The following is an 18109-nucleotide window of genomic DNA, read 5'->3' as shown; positions in this document are numbered from 1 at the left end:
TCTGTTCGCCAGAAGATGGTTTTACTTTTCTGTTCTCCAATTAGAGTTTTTACCTACCAGGTACAAGAGGTATCCTTACCGATATAAGGTACCTTTAAAGCGCAGACTGCTGGAGGTTATTGGCTACACTCGCCCATTAAATGCAGGCTAAGAGTGCCAATTAATAGTGAGAAGTCTGATTATTGGGCGGCAAATATAGCCATGATTAAGAAGTGGATGGTGGGGAGTCGGGGGCGGTGTGAGAGCGAGTGGAGGTGGCATCTTGTTAGGGCACGAGTTTGGGGGCGTTGGTAACGGTGCCTCTGCCATTCCCGCCGGCACGCTACTCCATCAGTCCCGTGGTGGTCACGGCCCTGAGAGTCTGGGGGTAATGGAGGAGACATGTGGGAACAGATGGACAATCAGTCTGGTCCCCAATTTGCAATAATCGCTGGTTTGCCCCGGAGAGGTTAGATGGAGGGTTCCGGAGATGGTAGAGAGCATGGATCGAGAGGATGGGCAACATGTTTTTAGAGGGGAACTTTCCCAATTTGAGGGAACTGGAGGTGAAATTTGAACTGACAGGGGGAATGAATTTAGGTACCTGCAGTTGCGGAACTTTCTACGCAGGCAGGTCTCAACCTTCCCACTCCTATCACCAAGGGGGATACAGGATATGGTAGCTCCCAGAGTCTGGGTGGGAGAACGGAGGGTTTCGGACATTTATAAAGAGCTTATGGGGTCAGAGGAAACACGGACCAAGGAGCTGAAACACAAACGGGAAGAGGAGCTAGGTAGAGAGTTAGAGGATGGTCTCTGGGCGGATGCATTGAATAGGGTCAATGCGTCCACAACATGTGTTAGGCTCAGCCTGATACAGTTTAAGGTCGTTCACCGGGCTCACATGACTGTGGCCCTGATGAGCAGGTTCTTTGGGGTGGGAGACAGGTGCGCAATGTGTGCGAGAGGTCCAGCGAACCATGTTCATATGTTCTGGGCATGCCTGAAGCTTAGGGGATTCTGGCAGGGGTTTGTGGACGTCATTTCCAAAGAATTGAAAACAAGGGTGGCGCCGAGTCCAGAGGTGACAATTTTCGAGGTGTCAGAAGATCCGGGAATCCAGGAGGAGAAAGAGGCAGACGTTCTGGCCTTTGCCTCTCTGGTAGCCCGGAGACGGATACTATTGGCTTGAAGGGACTCAAAGCCCCCGAAGTCAGAGACCTGGCTAACTGACATGGCTAGCTTTCTCTGTCTGGACAAAATCAAGTTCGCCTTGAGAGGGTCAATGTTAGGGTTCGTCCAGAGGTGGCAGCAGTTCGTCAACTTCTTTAGGCAAAATTAACCGTCAGCAGGAAGGTGGGGTGCTGTGGGGTAGTTTAGTGTAGAGTAGGAGGTTGGAAAAGGAAGAGAGAGAGAGAGAGAGAGGAAGACAGTTTTTGCAGTATGTTTATAATGTATCCTGTTTCTTCTGTTAATGTTATAAAACCATAAATACCTCAATAAAATGTTTGTATAAAAAAAATAGTGAGAAGTCTGAGGTAAAGAGAAAATCACTGGCATTTAGATAGGGCCTTTTGTGATGACTGGAGGTCCCAAAGTGCTTTACAGCCATTGAAGTATTAGAACATAGAACATTACAGCACAGAACAGGCCCTTCGGCCCTCAATGTTGTGCCGAGCCATGATCACCCTACTCAAACCCACGTATCCACCCTATACCCGTAACCCAACAACCCCCCCCATTAACCTTACTTTTTTAGGACACTACGGGCAATTTAGCATGGCCAATCCACCTAACCCGCACATCTTTTGGACTGTGGGAGGAAACCGGAGCACCCGGAGGAAACCCACGCACACAGGGGGAGGACGTGCAGACTCCACACAGACAATGACCCAGCCGGGAATCGAACCTGGGACCCTGGAGCTGTGAAGCATTTATGCTAACCACCATGCTACCCTGCTGCCCCTATTCTTGAAGAGCATTAATATTTTAATGTAGGAAACGTCTATTTGCGAACAGCAAACGGTTACAAACAATAACATAAAAATGACCCGTTAATTGTTTTTCTGATGTTGACTGAGGGTTAAATATTGGCCAGGACACTACTCTTCTTCAAATAGTGCCATGGGATCTCTTACAGCCAATGAAAGGACAGATGGGAACAGACTGGACCTCTGACAGTGAAGCATTGGAATGTTAGCCTTGATTTTTGTGCTTGTGTACTGGAGCACAACCTTCTCCAACCTTCTGACAGAGGAAGAATCTTGCAACTAAGAAAGGCCTTCTGTTCATCACTGTTGACCTACTACAAGATTTTATCAGCTCTGAAGAAGGTACTTTCAATACTGAAGGAAGCTGAGACTTATCAATGAGATTAATCGAAAACAGGGAAACTGAAATATCATAGAATGGTTATAACAGGATATTTGGCTCGCGTCATTGCTGGCTCGCTGCAGGAGCAACTCACCTAATTCCATTCACCCACTACATGGCCATGTCATTTTTTCTCCCAGATAATTAACCAACTCTTTTGCAGACTTTGATTAAAACTGCCTCCAGCACACAATGTACATTAAGTCCTCACTTTAAGCTACCCCACAAAACATCATAGGTGGGATTCTCTCAGCCCGGGGCCGGGCCGGAGAATCCACGCGACCGGGCCACGCCGCCCCGACGCTGGCACGCGATTCTCCACAGGGCGGAGATTCGACGCCATCGGCGTCAGCGTGTTTGGTGCAGCGCCGGTCTATGTGGCCGGCCTGCCGATTCTCAGCCCGGGATGGGCCGAGTGGTCGGAGTTAAACGCTACTCTCAGCCGGCGGGAACTTGCGTGCAAGGTCGGGTGGCGGCCTGTGGGGGGGGGGGCCTCCAACCCAGGGAGGGGCCGCCAATGCGGCCTGTACTCCAACGCCACTACGCATGTGCGGATCCCGCGGTACGAACTGCTCCAGCCCAGTGCTGGCGCCCTGTAGGGGCCAGAATTACTCCTAGCAGCGGCCCATTCACACCGTCGTAAAACGCGACGATGTTTACGACGGCGTGGACACTCTGCCGCGGGATGGGAAAATCCCGTCCCATTTCATGTTAGAGACGTTACTTGTTCAGGGCCTGTTTCTCCAAAATACATTGTGATTTCCATTTTTACGATGCACATCATTGCATCAGCGTTCTGATTGCACGTCATTTAATGTTGATAAGGCATCGAGTCGTGTAACCCAAACGATCCATTGTGAAGAAAGATGTTTGCATTCAAGGAACTTCAATTCATTAAAAAAAACAAAAGCAAAGTTCTAAAGAAAAGGGGCTGGATTCTCCATTATTGAGACTATGTCCCGACGCCGGCGTCAAAATGGTGGAGGTTTACTCCTGAAAATCCTGGGAAAAAAGTGAAACAAATTCAAAGCCCCGCAGGGGGCTAGCAGGGACCCAGAGTACATCTCGCAGCTTTTGCTGCAGATACGGGCCCCCGTACTTCCAGGTCAGAGGCCGCTCCATGGCGGACTCAGACCGCAGAGATAGACCCACAAAGGAGACACCCCCCCCCCCGATCGGACCGCGCGGCCGAACCTCAATCAACGCACCATTAATTCCCCGGCCGCCTATAAGGCCCCACCTGGCCTCCAATCCGCTTCCCCTCGACCAGGGGGCCGCAAACTGAGTCTGCAGCCGCCACGCGAGCAACCCGACCGGCAATAGCAGGTTAGTTCCACGCCGTCGGAAAGTTGGCTGGTCAGGGGCGGAGAATGTCGGAGCAGGCATCTGGCAATGGCTCCCGGCGGCGCAGCATACTCCCCCAGTGACGCCGATTTTCGGTGCGTGCCTGGAGAATTGCCGAACCGGTGTCGGTCCCCAATTGCGGCATCAAACTGGATTCTCTGCCCCGGCGCCGGCCACGATTTCGGTGTCGGGGTGCAGAAAATCCAACCCCAGATATCCAAAGCAAGAGTTTTTTTGCAAACAAAAATGTTGAAGTCTGAGCTGCTCTTCTCTTTGAAAAAAGGTACTTTTCCTGACTGCAAGCAATTTTGGATCCTCAAGTGTGTCTGCTGCGGGTGAGGCACAGTAGAATCATGGAATCATGGAATTTACAGCTGAGAAGGAGGCCATTCAGCTATTGAGTCTGCACAGGCTCTTGGAAAGAGTACCCTACTTAGGCCCACATCTCCACCCTATCCCCCGTAACCCCACCTAACCTTTTTGGACACCAAGGGCAATTTAGCATGGCCAATCCACCTAACCTGCACATCTTTGGACTGTGGGAGGAAACCAGAAAACCCGGAAGAAACCCACGGAGAAACGGAGAGAACGTGCAGACTCCACACAGACAGCGACCCAAGCCGGGAATCGAACCTGGGACCCTGGAGCTGTGAAGCAACAGTGCTAACCACTGTGCTACTGTGCTGGCAGAGGCACTGAGCAAATATTTTGAGTCTGTCTTCATAGCAGAAGACCCAAGTCACAGGCCAGAAATAGAGGGTAATCTAGGGACAAGAATGGTGAAATTATGGTAATAAATATCAGCAGAGAAAAAGTGCTGCAGAAATTCCTTAAACAAATATTTTGAGTCTATCTTCACAGTAGAAGACACAAGTCACAGACAAGAAATAGAAGGTAATCTAGGGACTAACAGAATGATAAAATTAGGATAATCAATATAGTGTTCTTAAAGTGATAGCTGCAGATAGTGGATGTGCTGGCTATGATTTATCAAAATTCCCTAGAATCTGGGACTATCATAGCAGGTTGGAAGAAGTTAGAAAATGTGACACCACATTTCAAGGAAGAGAGAAAACGGGAAACTACAGGCCAGTTAGCCTGGCATCAGTCTTCATTTAAGTGCCGGAATCTATTATTAATGAATTCTTAACAATGCACTTATTATGGTTAGACAAAATCAACATGGTGTTATGAAACGGAAATCCTATATGACCAACTTAGTAAATATTTTTGAGGATGTAACTGCTAGGGCAGATAAAGTGGAACCAGTAGATGTTATATACTTGGATTTCCAAAAGGTATTTGATAAGGTGCCAGACAAGAGGTTAATATACAAGATAAGGGCTCATGAAGTTGCGGGTGACATGTTAGCATGGATATAGGATTGACTAAGGGATAGGAAGCAGTGACTAGCAATAAATGGTGCATTTTCAAGTTGGCAGGATGTGACTAGTTGATGGGAAACAGTGCGGGGCCTCACCTATTTACAATGCACATTAATTTTAAAAAAATAATAAATTTAGAATACCCAATTCATTTTTTTCCAGTAAGGGGCAATTTAGCGTGGCCAATGCACCTACCCTGCACATCCTTTTGGGTTGTGGGGGCGAAACCCACGCAAACACGGGGAGTATGTGCAAACTTCACATGGACAGTGACCAAGAGATGGGATCGAACCTGGGACCTCGGTGGCGTAATGCAACAATGCTAACCATTGCGCCACCGTGCTGCCCTCAATGCATATTCGTGACATGGATGATGAGACGGAGTAATTTATCTATTTTTGCTGAAGGTACAAAGCTAGGTGAAAATGCAAGTGTGAAGAGGACACAAAGAGGCTGCAAAGAGATATAGACAAGTTCTGAAAGTGGGCAACAGGTTGCAGATCGAATAAAAATTGGGGAAGTATGAGGTTATTCAATTTGGTCGTAAGAATAGAAAAACAAAATATTTGCAGAAGGTGTGAAACTTATAAATGTTTATGTTCAGAGAGACTTGGGTGTACTTGTACAAAGAGCATAAAAAGCTTGCATGCAGGCACAGCAATCAAAGAGGAAGGTGGGAGGAAACCCACGCAGAAATGGGGAGAAAGTGCAAACTTCACACAGTCACCCAAGGCCAAAATTGAACCTGAAACACATTCTCCCCGTCTCTGCGTGGGTTTCGCCCCCACAATCCAAAAATGTGCAGAGTAGGTGGATTGGCCACGCTAAATTGCCCCTTAAAATAATTGGGTAATCTAAATTAAAAAAAAAAAATTGAACCTGAATCCCTGGCGCTATGAGACAGCAATGCTAACCACTGTGCTAATGTGCCGCCTGATATGGAGAGCAGTCGGGAAAGTGGAACAGAAACCCATGATTAGTCATGATCACATTCAATCCTGGAGCAGGTTCGATAGTATGGTTTACTCCTGCTCCTGTTTCTTGTGCTCATAATCTTCAAAACTGTTGAAAATAGATTTTTGTTGAACAAGTGCGTGAGGATTTAACAATTCAGGGAAATGGAGTTCAGACATAGATCAATATGATTTAACTAAATGGTAGAACAGGTCAAATGGGCTGAATGGCCGACTCCTGTTCCTATCAGTGTGAAAATTCCCAGGGCACTATTGATATTGGAATAAATATCACAGGATATGAATTGGAGTTGTGGAAACTTACATTTCAGTTTGTGACTTCTTGCGGAGATGTTCGAAGTATAAAAAGCCGAGAGAATTCACGCTTATGGCCATTACACCCTGACTCTGAATATCAATTCGAAATGGCTTTGCTATAATTAGTACCTGCGTGCATCCATCAACAGTGGCCAGTGTTACAGAAAGCCCATCCTTAGACACCACAGTTAATCTAGAAAACATACAAAGAAATGCAGTAAGTAATGTGCCTCACATTCACATGGAGTTTTCTATCTTAGAAATGCTCAGGAGAAAGATAAACACTTTTAGATCCAACAGCACTAACTGATGGTAAGCACGTTGAGGCAACAGCGAAGATGTGTATCTCCTTTAAAGAGGAAAACTGTCCAATACATTGAAAAACAACATACTCTGTGTCTGCCAGCAATAGAAATCCAGATATTACAATCACATTATAATTGAAATCGCATAGTTTTTACAAATGTTCTATTATTAGTTATCTGCGTTAAATGAATAGCTGCAAAATGGCTAAAATGTCCCAGTATCCAAACACCTCTCACCAAAACCACAAGTGGCATCCAATGTGATTGTGAAAAGGTAAGCTATACCTCCTCTCCCTCTCGATCTGTCTACAGTTGACTGCACTATCCTCTGCCAACATCTTTCACTGTCATTGAGCTGGGTGGTACTGGACTCAGCTGGTTCAATTCTTATCTACCTAACCATGCCCAGAGTATCACTTCCAAGTGCTTCCTTTTCTGCTTTCTCTCTGTTCTCCCAAAGGATCTATCCTTTCCCCCCTTCTGTTTCACACCTACATTCTATCCCTCAGAAACATCATCCAAAAGCATAATATTAGTTTTCACAAGTACAATGATGATACCTAGCTCAATCTCAGCACCACCTCTCCGACCACTCTAAATTCCCTGCTACAAACTTGCTCCATTACCACGTGGAATCTACCCATCTTTGTGATAACTATCTTAGACAAAACCAGCAAACTTACATTGATATTATATTTGATCCAGAGATGAGATTTCAGCCACATATTCCCACCATAACTGAGACCCGTCTATTTCCACCTCTGTAACATCACCCAACTCCATCCCTGCCTCAGCTTAACTGCAGCTGAAACCCTCATCAAATCTTTGTTACCTCCAGGCTTAATAGTTTCAATACATATCCGATCAGCCCCCCACGTTCTACCCTTCGTAAACTTGAGATCATCTAAAACATTGCTTCCCATGTCCAAATACTGTCCGTACATCACCCCTATCCTCACTGGCCTGCCTTGGCTCCCATTTAAGGAACATTTCAATTTTAAAATGTTTGGGGCTAGGAGTCTCCGTGAATGGGGCCATGTCCCGCGCCCGCCGGAAAACGAGCGCGAATCACTCCAGACTTTTTTCCAAAAGTCCGGAGTGATTCTCCGGTTTTAAGAGGGATAGCAGGGCCCTGGCATGCGCCATGCAACTCCTGCTGCTGATACGGGGCACTGCATGCACACAGCGGACGTTTTCGCGCTGGCCCCCGTGCAGCATGGTGGAGCCACACAACGAGCCAACATGGAAGAAGATAGCCCCCCCCCCGGATCGCGCGCGCCCGCCGATCGGTAGCCCCCGATCGCGGGCCTGTCCGTCATGGAGGCATCCCCCGGAGTCTGATCCCCTTGCCCCCCCACCAGGACTACCAGCGCGGCCACGGGTCTGAGCTCCTACCGGGTAGAATCAGGTTTGAACCATGTTAGCGGAACTCAGCGGGAACTCGGCCGGTCGATCACGGAAAATCGCTGCGGAGGCCTATTTCAACGGCTCCTGAGTGGCGCTGCGTCGACTGCGAACGCACGGCTGGCAGCGATTCTCCTGTCCGCGGAGAATAGCGTCCCGGCGCCGCGGGTTTGAGACCCCTTTCTCCACCCCAGCGCCGAGCGCAATTTAGGCGCAGAGGCTCAGGGAATCCCGGCCAGATAGTTTATAACCTTAGCCATTGTGTTGCAGAAGGTTTATTCTATTACCAAAGAGAAAATGCTGGAAAATCTCAGCTGGTCTGGCAGCATCTGTAGGGAGAGAAAAGAGCTAACATTTCGAATCCAGATGACTCTTTGTCAAAAAAAAATGCCATTTATTCTATTACAAAGGAGTCCAAAAATTAATAGCGGTCATAGCAAAACGTTAAGCTTGTAATATCACGTGCATATCAATAGGCTTATCAAATTTAAATTTTAACGTTGTTGAGCAGTAACAGCACTTAGAAATATCGCTGAGATAAACATGGGCAGAGAGTTAGAATTAGCTGAATTGGTCGCACAGGGATGGACCAGTAAGCACACCAGTGAAAAATGCTGAAACTGGAAGCACAGAAAGAGGAGTGCTGATGTGCACTTGAACTGGTCCAGAAAGTATTTCTGAACACATATTTGGCAGGCGAGGGTATGGCTTATCTAGCACATTAACACCTAAGGATTGATTTTATCAAATGTAATGCTAAATTTTGTATAATTACTGCAACTGATCAAAACAATAAGAATTGTCATTCTAGCGCAGTTCATAGCATGAAAAAGTGACCCGTATTTACTCAATCTCCAAATTATTAGTCAGTTGAGTTCCTCGCCTGATTTTACAGCTCAGATTGGGAATCATATGGGGAAATTGAGTGCAAACCCACTTGCGACAATAAAAGGTCAAGTGCTAGTAAGTACATCATATTAGCTGCATAAAATAGAAACTACAATAGGGGACTGATATTAGGGAATGGCCCTACAGAGCATGGTTGACGTGACACTAGAGAACAGTGTCACAGAAGTATTAGAGTGGTAACAGCTACCCACTAGCACGTCCAGTTTAGCCTGTACACAAGTGCACTGTAAATGCAACTTTGACAAATGTAATCCTTCCCACTGGGCTTTGCTTGTAGCACCAGATGTCTCACCTTTGTGTGACAGGCTCATTCAGGATAACATCAGGCACTTCATATCTTGGCTTCATTGGCTTCAATTCATTCACTTTTATCCTGATCAAATGATCCTCAAGAGCAAAGACCTCCAATAAGAGTGGAACCTGCAAACAAAAATCAAATAATGCCTCTATAATTTTTATCAACCACTGAAGCTCTGCCATTTCAATTCAAAATTAATTCTTAATTGAAGACAATGAAGATGACACGATACAGGATGCAATGTACAGAGATTAAATTAGTCTTGGGCTCCAGTTTCTGATTCTTATATCTTTACATTCTCTGATTTTGATTTTTGATTTTGAAGAGATAACATCAGGCACTTCATATCTTGGCTTCATTCGCTTCAATTCACTCACTTTTATCCTGGATGGGCTGGTTTAGCACACTGGGCTAAATCGCTGGCTTCTAAAGCAGACCCAGGCAGGCCAGCAGCACAGTTTAATTCCTCAACCAGCCTCCCCAAACAGGTGCTGGAATGTGGTGACTAGGGGCTTTTCACAGTAACTTCATTGAAGCCTACTCGTGACAATAAGTAATTTTCATTTCATGTGGCAGACTGGATTTCCCACTCATTATACAGCTGATTACAGGGAGATAAAAATGGGGTGAGCAATCTGCTCCACTATATTACCATCCATGCAGAGAGGTTGAAAATTACCATGAGTGCTTAATGTTGCTGTCTGACCTGACTGGCCACATGACATAAGAGATCAATCAAATCCCAATCTTAGTCTGACTGATAACATTTGACACCAATCGTGTCCAGAACAAAAATCATTTTTAGCCAATAGGATTCTTCTCCCTTATTCAAAAAATCAGCGCTCTGTGCATTCGACCAATTGCACCAGCCTCTGTCACCTTCCAGGGCATTACCCAGCTGTAATGCATTGCTCCATTCTCCTCCTTCAAGGTTCACTTCAAGTCCTCCAGTTATGGTTCTCCTTGCTCTCACTTACCTAAATCAGTGGATAGAAAGTTGTGGGCAACTACTCAAGATTTTCTGATATCGGGCAGCGCGGTAGCATGGTGGTTAGCATAAATGCTTCACAGCTCCAGGGTCCCAGGTTCGATTCCCGGCTGGGTCACTGTCTGTGCGGAGTCTGCACGTCTTCCCCGTGTGTGCGTGGGTTTCCTCCGGGTGCTCCGGTTTCCTCCCACAGTCCAAAGATGTGCGGGTTAGGTGGATTGGCTATGCTAAATTGCCCGTAGTGTCCTTAAAAAGTAAGGTTAAGGGGGGGTGTTCTTGGGTTACGGGTATAGGGTGGATACGTGGGTTTGAGTAGGGTGATCATTGCTCGGCACAACATCGAGGGCCGAAGGGCCTGTTCTGTGCTGTACTGTTCTATGTTCTATGTACTCAAGATTTTCTGATGTGCAATAATGTCAGCTGTGGATCCCTCTGACTACCATGTATTTGGAAAATTACCTCTGTACAATCCATATAAAAAGACAAATGTAATGAACATTTAGAAAGCCTTGGACTAATCAGGTACAATCAGCATCAATTTGGGAACGAAAGTTTGAGCATGATTAATTCATTTTTTTAAGAACTCCAATGTATGAGGAGAATGCAATGGAAGTGGTTTATATGGATTTTCAGATTCTTTTGATAAGTTGCCATGTAAGGCACAGAGACCTGAATGATTCTATAATGAAAACCATTGCAGACTAAAATCAAAAATCTCCAACTGAAGGCTTACATTGAAGCAAGGTGTACTCGAAGATGTCCATCTGAAACAAAGACTCTTTTCCTTTTACTTTCATCCTTATTTTATACCCCTCTTTCCCCTGTGTTTGTCTGTCTTGTGTGCATGCTGGGCGAATTCAAGAAGGGGTGAGGAATGACAAATAGTTAACCAGTTGTGTTTGCTGCATATTTAATTACAGTTAATAAAAATTAATTGTGTTTATATTTACAAACCCAGTGACAGTAGTTATTGGGCAGCCATTGACCAAGGACATTGGGTACTTGTTAAGACTGACTTGTTAATTTTAATTGTATTGAGTCTCTAGGGCTGGAATTTACCCTACAGGAGCAACTCAAATTTTGGTAAGAAATTCAAACTAACAATCAAATAAAAAAGTTTTTGACTTCCTCTATGATGCACTATCAATTGCACGAAAGACTCAGATTGGTACAACTGTGGCTTTATTACAGTCAGATGCGTGGCCTCCTACTGCAGCTGGCGAAATGGCTGATCAGAAGGAGGACACGGATATTTATACGGCTCCTTGTGGGCGGAGCTAGCCGGCAGGGGCTACCGGCGAACCTGTAGTGCAGATCCTACCTTACATCCCCTAATACAGGTGCACACAGTGGTTCACCACATTCACCCCCTGTTAAAAATGAGTCCGGCGGGGGTGGCGTGGAACTATATACAGTTTTGCAAATAATTTACAGTGGGGAGGGGGAAAAAAAATGTCCATTTTGATAGTCCGGTGCCCGTCAGAGGTTAAGTCGTTCCGGTGCTTTGATGGTTCGCTGGGAGCAACGTAACAGTGACAGCGATGTCGGTGCTGTCGGTGTTGGTGTCGCCGACGTTGGTGCTGGCGGTGTTGGTGCTGGCCAGTAGTCGGATGACTCCGGGAGCGTGCCAAAATCTTCCTCGTCCTCTTGCTTGGGCAGGGGAAGGAATCCTGGTGGGGCTAATGTTGGGAGCGCCGGGGAAGGGGAGGGCGGCGCGTGGGTGGGAGAGTGCGTTGGAGTGGAACCTGAGGGAGCCAGGTCCCTGAGGGAGACAGTATCTTGGCGGCTGTCGGGGAACTCCATGTAGGCATACTGGGGGTTGGCGTGGAGCAAGTGTACCCTGTCCACCAAGGGGTCCGCCTTGTGGAGTCGGACGTGCCTACGTAGAAGGACTGGTCCTGGAGCTGCGAGCCAAGTCGGGAGCGACACCCCGGATGTGGACTTCCTAGGGCAAGTAAAAACACGCTCATGGAGTGTGTTATTTGTGGCGGTGCACAGTAGTGACCGTATGGAGTGTAGTGCTTCAGGGAGGATCTCCTGCCAGCGCGAGGCTGGGAGGTTTCTGGACCGTAGGGCCAGCTGGACGTCCCTCCAAACCGTCCCGTTCTCCCTCTCTACCTGCCCGTTTCCCCGGGGCTTGTAGCTGGTTGTTCTGCTGGAGGTGATACCCCTGCTGAGCAGGAACTGATGCAGCTCATCACTCATGAATGAGGATCCCATGTCACTGTGGATGTAGGCGGGGAATCCGAACAGAGCGAAGATTGTGTTGAGGGCCTTGATGACGGTGGCAGATGTCATATCAGGGCATGGAATGACAAAGGGGAATCTGGAGTACTCATCGACCACACTGGGGATATATGTGTTGCGGTCAGTGGAGGGGAGGGGCCCTTTGAAATCCACGCTGAGGCGTTCAAAGGGCCGGGAGGCTTTCACCAGGCGCGCGCGGTCTGGCCGGTAGAAGTGCGGCTTGCACTCCGCACAGACCTGGCAGTCTCTGGTGACTGCCCGTATTTCCTCGACGGAGCAGATTGCGAGCTTTGACGAGGTGATACAGTCGTGTGACCCCCGGGTGACAAAGGCTGTCATGCAGGGGCCGGAGTCGGTCTACTTGTGCGCTGGCACATGTACCTCGGGAAAGGGCGTCGGGGAGCTCGTTGAGTTTGCCGGGGCGATATAAAATCTCGTAATTATAGGTGGAGAGCTCGATTCTCCACCGCAAGATTTTATCATTTTGATCTTGCCTCGCTGCGTGTTGTTGAACATGAAGGCTACCGACCGTTGGTCAGTGAGGAGAGTGAATCTCCTGCCGGCCAGGTAATGCCTCCAATGCCGCACAGCTTCAACGATAGCTTGGACCTCTTTTTCGACGGATGAGTGCCGAATTTCAGAGGCATGAAGGGTGCGGGAAAAGAATGCCACGGGTCTGCCTGCCTGGTTTAGAGGGCAAGGGCGACGTCTGAAGCGTCGCTTTCAACTTGAAAGGGGAGTGCCTCGTCTACTGCATGCATCCCGGCCTTGGCTATGTCTGCTCTGATCTGGGCAAAGGCGTGTTGTGCCTTGGCCTCAAGGGGGAATTGAGTGGACTGTATGAGTGGGCGGGCCTTGTCCGCATAGTTTGGGACCTACTGGGCGTAGTAGGAGAAGAACCCCAGGCAGCGTTTGAGGGCCTTGGGGCAGTGGAAGCTCCTTGAGGGGGCGCATGCGGTCGGGATCGGGCCCCAGAAGTCCGTTTTGGACTATATAGCCGAGGATGGCTAGGCGGGTCGTGCGGAACACACACTTCTCCTTGTTGTACATAAGGTTGAGGAGAATAGCGGTGAGGAGGAATTTAGTGAGGTTGGCGTCGTAGTCCTGCTGGTCATGGCTGCAGATCGTGACATTGTCGAGCTACGGAAATGTGGCCCGCAAACCGGACCGGTCGACCATTCGGTCCATCTCCCTTTGGAAGACTGAGACCCCGTTAGTGACGCCGAAGGGAACCCTAAGGAATTGATAGAGCCGACCGTCCGCCTCGAAGGCAGTGTATGGACAGTCCGATTTACGAATGGGGATCTGGTGGTAGGCGGATTTTAGGTCACTTGTTGAGAAGACCCGGTACTGCACAATCTGGTTGACCATCTCAGATAGCGAGGGAGGGGGTTCGCGTCGAGGTGCGTGTATCGATTGATGGTCTGGCTGTAGTCCACGACCATTCTGTGTTTCTCCCCCGTTTTTACTACTACCACTTGAGCTCTCCAGGTGCTATTGCTGGCCTCGATGATACCCTCCTGAAGCCGCCGCTGGACTTCGGACCTGATGAAGGTCTTGTCCTGGGTGCTGTACCGTCTGCTCCTGGTGGCGACGGGCTTGCAATCCACAGTTAGATTGGCAAAGAGGGAGGGGGGTCAACCTTGAGGGTCGTGAGGCCGCAAACGGTGAGCGGAGGTAGGGGCCCGACGAATTTGAGGGTGAGGCTCTGGAGATTGCATTGAAAATCCAGGCCCAGCAATAGTGCAGCGCAGAGGGTAGGAAGGGCGTAGAGGCGGAAACCACTGAATTTTACGCCCTGGGCAGTGAGATTGACCACGCAGAACCCTCGGATCGGGACAGAGTGGGATCCGGAGGCCAAGGAGATCCGTTGGTTGGTGGGGTGGAGCGCGAGGGAGCAGTGCCTTACCGTGTCTGGGTGTATGAAGCTTTCAGTGCTCCCGGAGTCCAGCAGGCAAGAGGTCACGTGGCCGTTGATTTTCATCGTCGTCGAAGCGGTGGCCAGGTTGTGAGGACGAGACTGGTACAGTGTCATCGAGGCGAGCTGCGGGTGGTCGTCCGAGGTTTCAGATGTAGAGTGTCAGCGACCCAGATCTGGTGTTCCAGCCTTATGGGGAAGTCAAGGTGGCGGCATCCGGGGTTCCTGTAGGGAACAAAATGACGGCGCCCATGGAGTGCACGTGGACTGAGGGGGGGGGAGGGGATGGCGGCGCCCACTGGCCGCACCTGGCCCTGGGAGGAGAAGATGGTGGCGCACACTGGCCGCACGTGGACCCAGGGGGAGAAGATGGCGGCGCCAATGGTCGCATGTGGCCCCAGAACGAGAAGATGGCAGCGCCATTGTGCATTTAGCAGGGGGGAGGGGGCGATTGCAGGTGCGATAGCGGCGGCTGTGCGGGCCTGGCACACAGCTGCAAAGTGGCCCTTTTTACCGGTCGGACTTGCAAGTGGTGGCGCTGGCCGGGCAGCATTGGCGGGGGTGCTTCTGATGACCGCAGAAATAGCAGCGGGGACCCCTGGGGTGCGCGGATTGGCGGGCGCGCAGGCATATTGAGTAGGCAGGGCCCCAGCCAGGGGGGATCGTTTGCAGGGTCCAGGAGCGGTCGGACGGGTGGGCCGCGCGGCGAGCTGGATAGGCCTGGATGTTACGAGATGCAACCATCATGGAGAGCGCTAAAGTTTTTTGTCTCCGTTAGGTCGAGTGTGGCCCCTTCCAGCAGTCATTGTCGGATGGGGTCCGACGCAATCCCCGTTACGAATGCGTCGCGCATGAGGAGATTGGAATGTTCAGTGGCCGTAACGGCCTGAGTCACAGTCCCGTGCGAGTCAGATTAGAGCCCACCAGAAGTCTTCGACAGACTCACCAGGGAGTTGAGCGCGAGTGGCGAGTACGTGCCTGGCAAAAAGCGTGTTTGCTTTCTGTGCGTAATTCTCTTTTAGGAGTGCCATCGCTTCCGCGTAACTCGGGGCGTCTTGGATCAACGGGAACACGTTGGAGCTCAACCTCGAGTATAAAACCTGAATCTTCTGAGCTTCCGTCGGCGTGGGGTTCGCAGCGTTGATGTAGGCCTCAAAACAAGTTAGCCAGTGATTAAAGTCCTTTCTGGCGTCGGGCGAGTACGGATCCAGCTGCAGGCGATCTGGTTTGATTCTGATATCCATCGCTTAGTAAATCTGACTGTAATAAATTGATGCACGATCAATTGCACGAAAGACTCAGATTGGTACAACTGTGGCTTTATTACAGTCAGATGTGTGGCCTCCTACTGCAGCTGGTGAAATGGCTGATCAGAAGGAGGACACGCATATTTATACGGCTCCTTATGGGAGGAGCTAGCCGGCAGGGGCTACTGGTGAACCTGTAGTGCAGGTCCTACCTTATATCCCCTAATACAGGTGCACACAGTTGTTCACCACACTCTAATTACGGAGATAGAGTACATTTTCATCATACACTATATTTATTTACACTAGAGTGTCAGTAGGGTTAATTAATGGGATAAGAATCCTATATGATTGAAATGCCCAGAAAAGTCAGGAGAAAGAAGCTGGATAGCAAAAATTTGACGACAAGAGTTGGCGGCCTCTCAGAGTTCATCAGCATGTAAAATGGCAGAGGCCGTCTCTGGGGCCTCCAGAGCCCACTATCCGCTATTCCACTAACAGCCGAGGTGCTTATGAGTACCTCGGCGAAGGAATTTGATAAACACTGGTGGATTGTTTCGGAGGACCTCCGGACATCAAGGGAGGAGGTCTTGACCCCCATCCGAGCAGCTCTGGAGAAGGCCAATGAAACTGTGAAAGCCCATGGAGTCACAATAAATAGCATGGAAGTGGCCCCTTCGAGACACAGTGATCAGATTGCCTCACTGGAAGCGGAGATGTCTTTGGTGGTGGAAGCAAGAAGTCGTTGAAGGCCAAGGTAAATGATCTAGAGAATCAGTCCAGGAGGCAAATTATTCGAATTGTGGGGCTGCCAGAGGGGATGGAAGATCCAACGCCACGGAGTACTTCGCAGAGATGTTCCATAAGATGGTGGGGAATCGATTCACGTCCCCTCTTGTGTTGGACCGAGCCCACCTTGCACTCTGAAAGAGGCCTTGTCCTGAAGATCCACCACATGTGGTATTAGTGACGTTCCATAGCTTCAAAGAGAAAGAGCAGGTTCTGAGATGGGCGAAAGGGCATCGAGGCTTCAATTGGGAGGGCCTCGTCATCAGGTTCTACCAAGAAGTGGGAGTGGAGCTGGTGAAGATGAGGGCTGCGTTCAATAAAGGCAAGGCCGCCCTGTATAAAAGTGATATCCAGCACGGTGTGGTGGTGCACGCGGCTCGTATTGGAGTGACTTTCGATTCAAAGGACAATGTATTTGATGTGGCGGGAGAAGTGGACTACTTTGTTAAGAAGCACGGGTTGGGTGCTGTGTGATTGAGTTTTTTGGTGTTGGGAATGGGCACGTTGAATTGCTGCATTGTTGGGGTTCCATGTTTATTCTTGTAGTTTCCTGTTTTTGTCGGGATTGAATTTTTACATTTCGGGGTTAGGTTTGGGGTTTAGTTCTATGTGGGGTTCTGTTCTGCTTGTTCTGAAAATATATAGCTCTCTTTTGGAGTGCAATAGTTTATGCAGTTTTAGTATTTTGTTGTTCATAACCACTTTTCATAACTCAAGTTGAGAGCCTCCCTGCTAACCTAAGAGTTAGTTAACAAGAGCAGTTTTGAAGAGTTGGCTGCAGATCATTATGGTAGTTTTTTAGAATGAGCTTAGAGCTCATGATTTGTTTAGGTTTGTTAGAAATAGATTTTAGTTGTTTGTGATTGCTTTGCCTTTATTTGTACGTGTATTTGAGTGTGGTAGTGTTCAAGAGTAGTGGGAGTGGGTGGGGGGGGGGGGGGGGGGGATTGTTTGCTGATAGTGCCTGCGGATTTCTCTTTTCAGTCTTGTGATTTGGATTGGCAGTTGCTGTATCTTTTGGGTAACCGGATGCTCCAGTTTCCTCCCACAAGTCCCAAAAGACATGCTTGTTCGGTAAATTGGACATTCTGAATTCTCCCTCAGTATACCCGAATAGGCATTGTAGTGTGGTGACGAGAGGGTTTTCACAGTAACTTTGTTCCAGTGTTAATCTAAGCCTACTTGTGAAACTAATAAAGATGATTAATAAAGATTATTATTAATCTCTCATGGTGGAAATGGCTGACTCCAGATTGGATGGTTGCAGCAGACCCCCAATTCGTTTGGTCACCAGCGGGTTGAATGGGCCAGTGAAAAGTTTGAGAGTATTCGCTCACCTTAAGTGTTTAAACTCGGCTGTGATGTTTTTGCAAGAGACTCATTTGGAGGTCAGGGGTTAGACAAGGCTGCGGAAGGGATGGGAAGGACAAATCTTTCATTCGGGTCTCAATAGTAGGGCCAGGGTGCGGCATTATTGATTAATGAAAGGGTTCCATTTTTTTCCTCTTAAGATTTTGGCACGCCGGTGTTTTTGGTTAATATCTACAACCCAAACTGGGACGATACAAGTTTTATTAATAATCTGCTGGCGTCCCTCCCTGATTTAGATTCTCATCAGCTTATTTAGGGTGAGGACCTGAGTCTGGATTAGT

At 48.5% G+C, this 18109-nt stretch overlaps 1 protein-coding gene across 9 annotated transcripts in view; it reads right to left on the bottom strand.

The window, feature by feature from the left end:
• The window catches only part of LOC119956134 (neutral alpha-glucosidase C-like), a 232267-nt gene that overhangs the window by 158770 nt on the left and 55388 nt on the right, over positions 1 to 18109 (bottom strand). For 8 of the 9 annotated variants that reach the window (XR_005458597.1, XM_038783039.1, XM_038783063.1 and 5 more), the window contains 2 exons: positions 9263 to 9390; positions 6360 to 6545 (listed from right to left, as the gene is read on the bottom strand). Coding sequence is in view for 8 of the 9 variants with exons in the window: in XM_038783039.1 (XP_038638967.1) it covers positions 6360 to 6545; positions 9263 to 9390 (314 nt within the window). In the remaining variant the exon portion in view is untranslated. Of the gene's footprint in view, positions 1 to 6359; positions 6546 to 9262; positions 9391 to 18109 lie in introns of those variants that run through there. The other variant, XM_038783098.1, reaches the window with a different exon arrangement.

The sequence above is a fragment of the Scyliorhinus canicula genome, chromosome 2 (genome assembly GCF_902713615.1).
Source record: "Scyliorhinus canicula chromosome 2, sScyCan1.1, whole genome shotgun sequence".
NCBI lineage: Eukaryota > Metazoa > Chordata > Chondrichthyes > Carcharhiniformes > Scyliorhinidae > Scyliorhinus > Scyliorhinus canicula.
The sequence above is the reverse complement of the archived record's forward strand: the minus strand, read 5'-3'. Positions and strand labels throughout refer to the sequence as shown.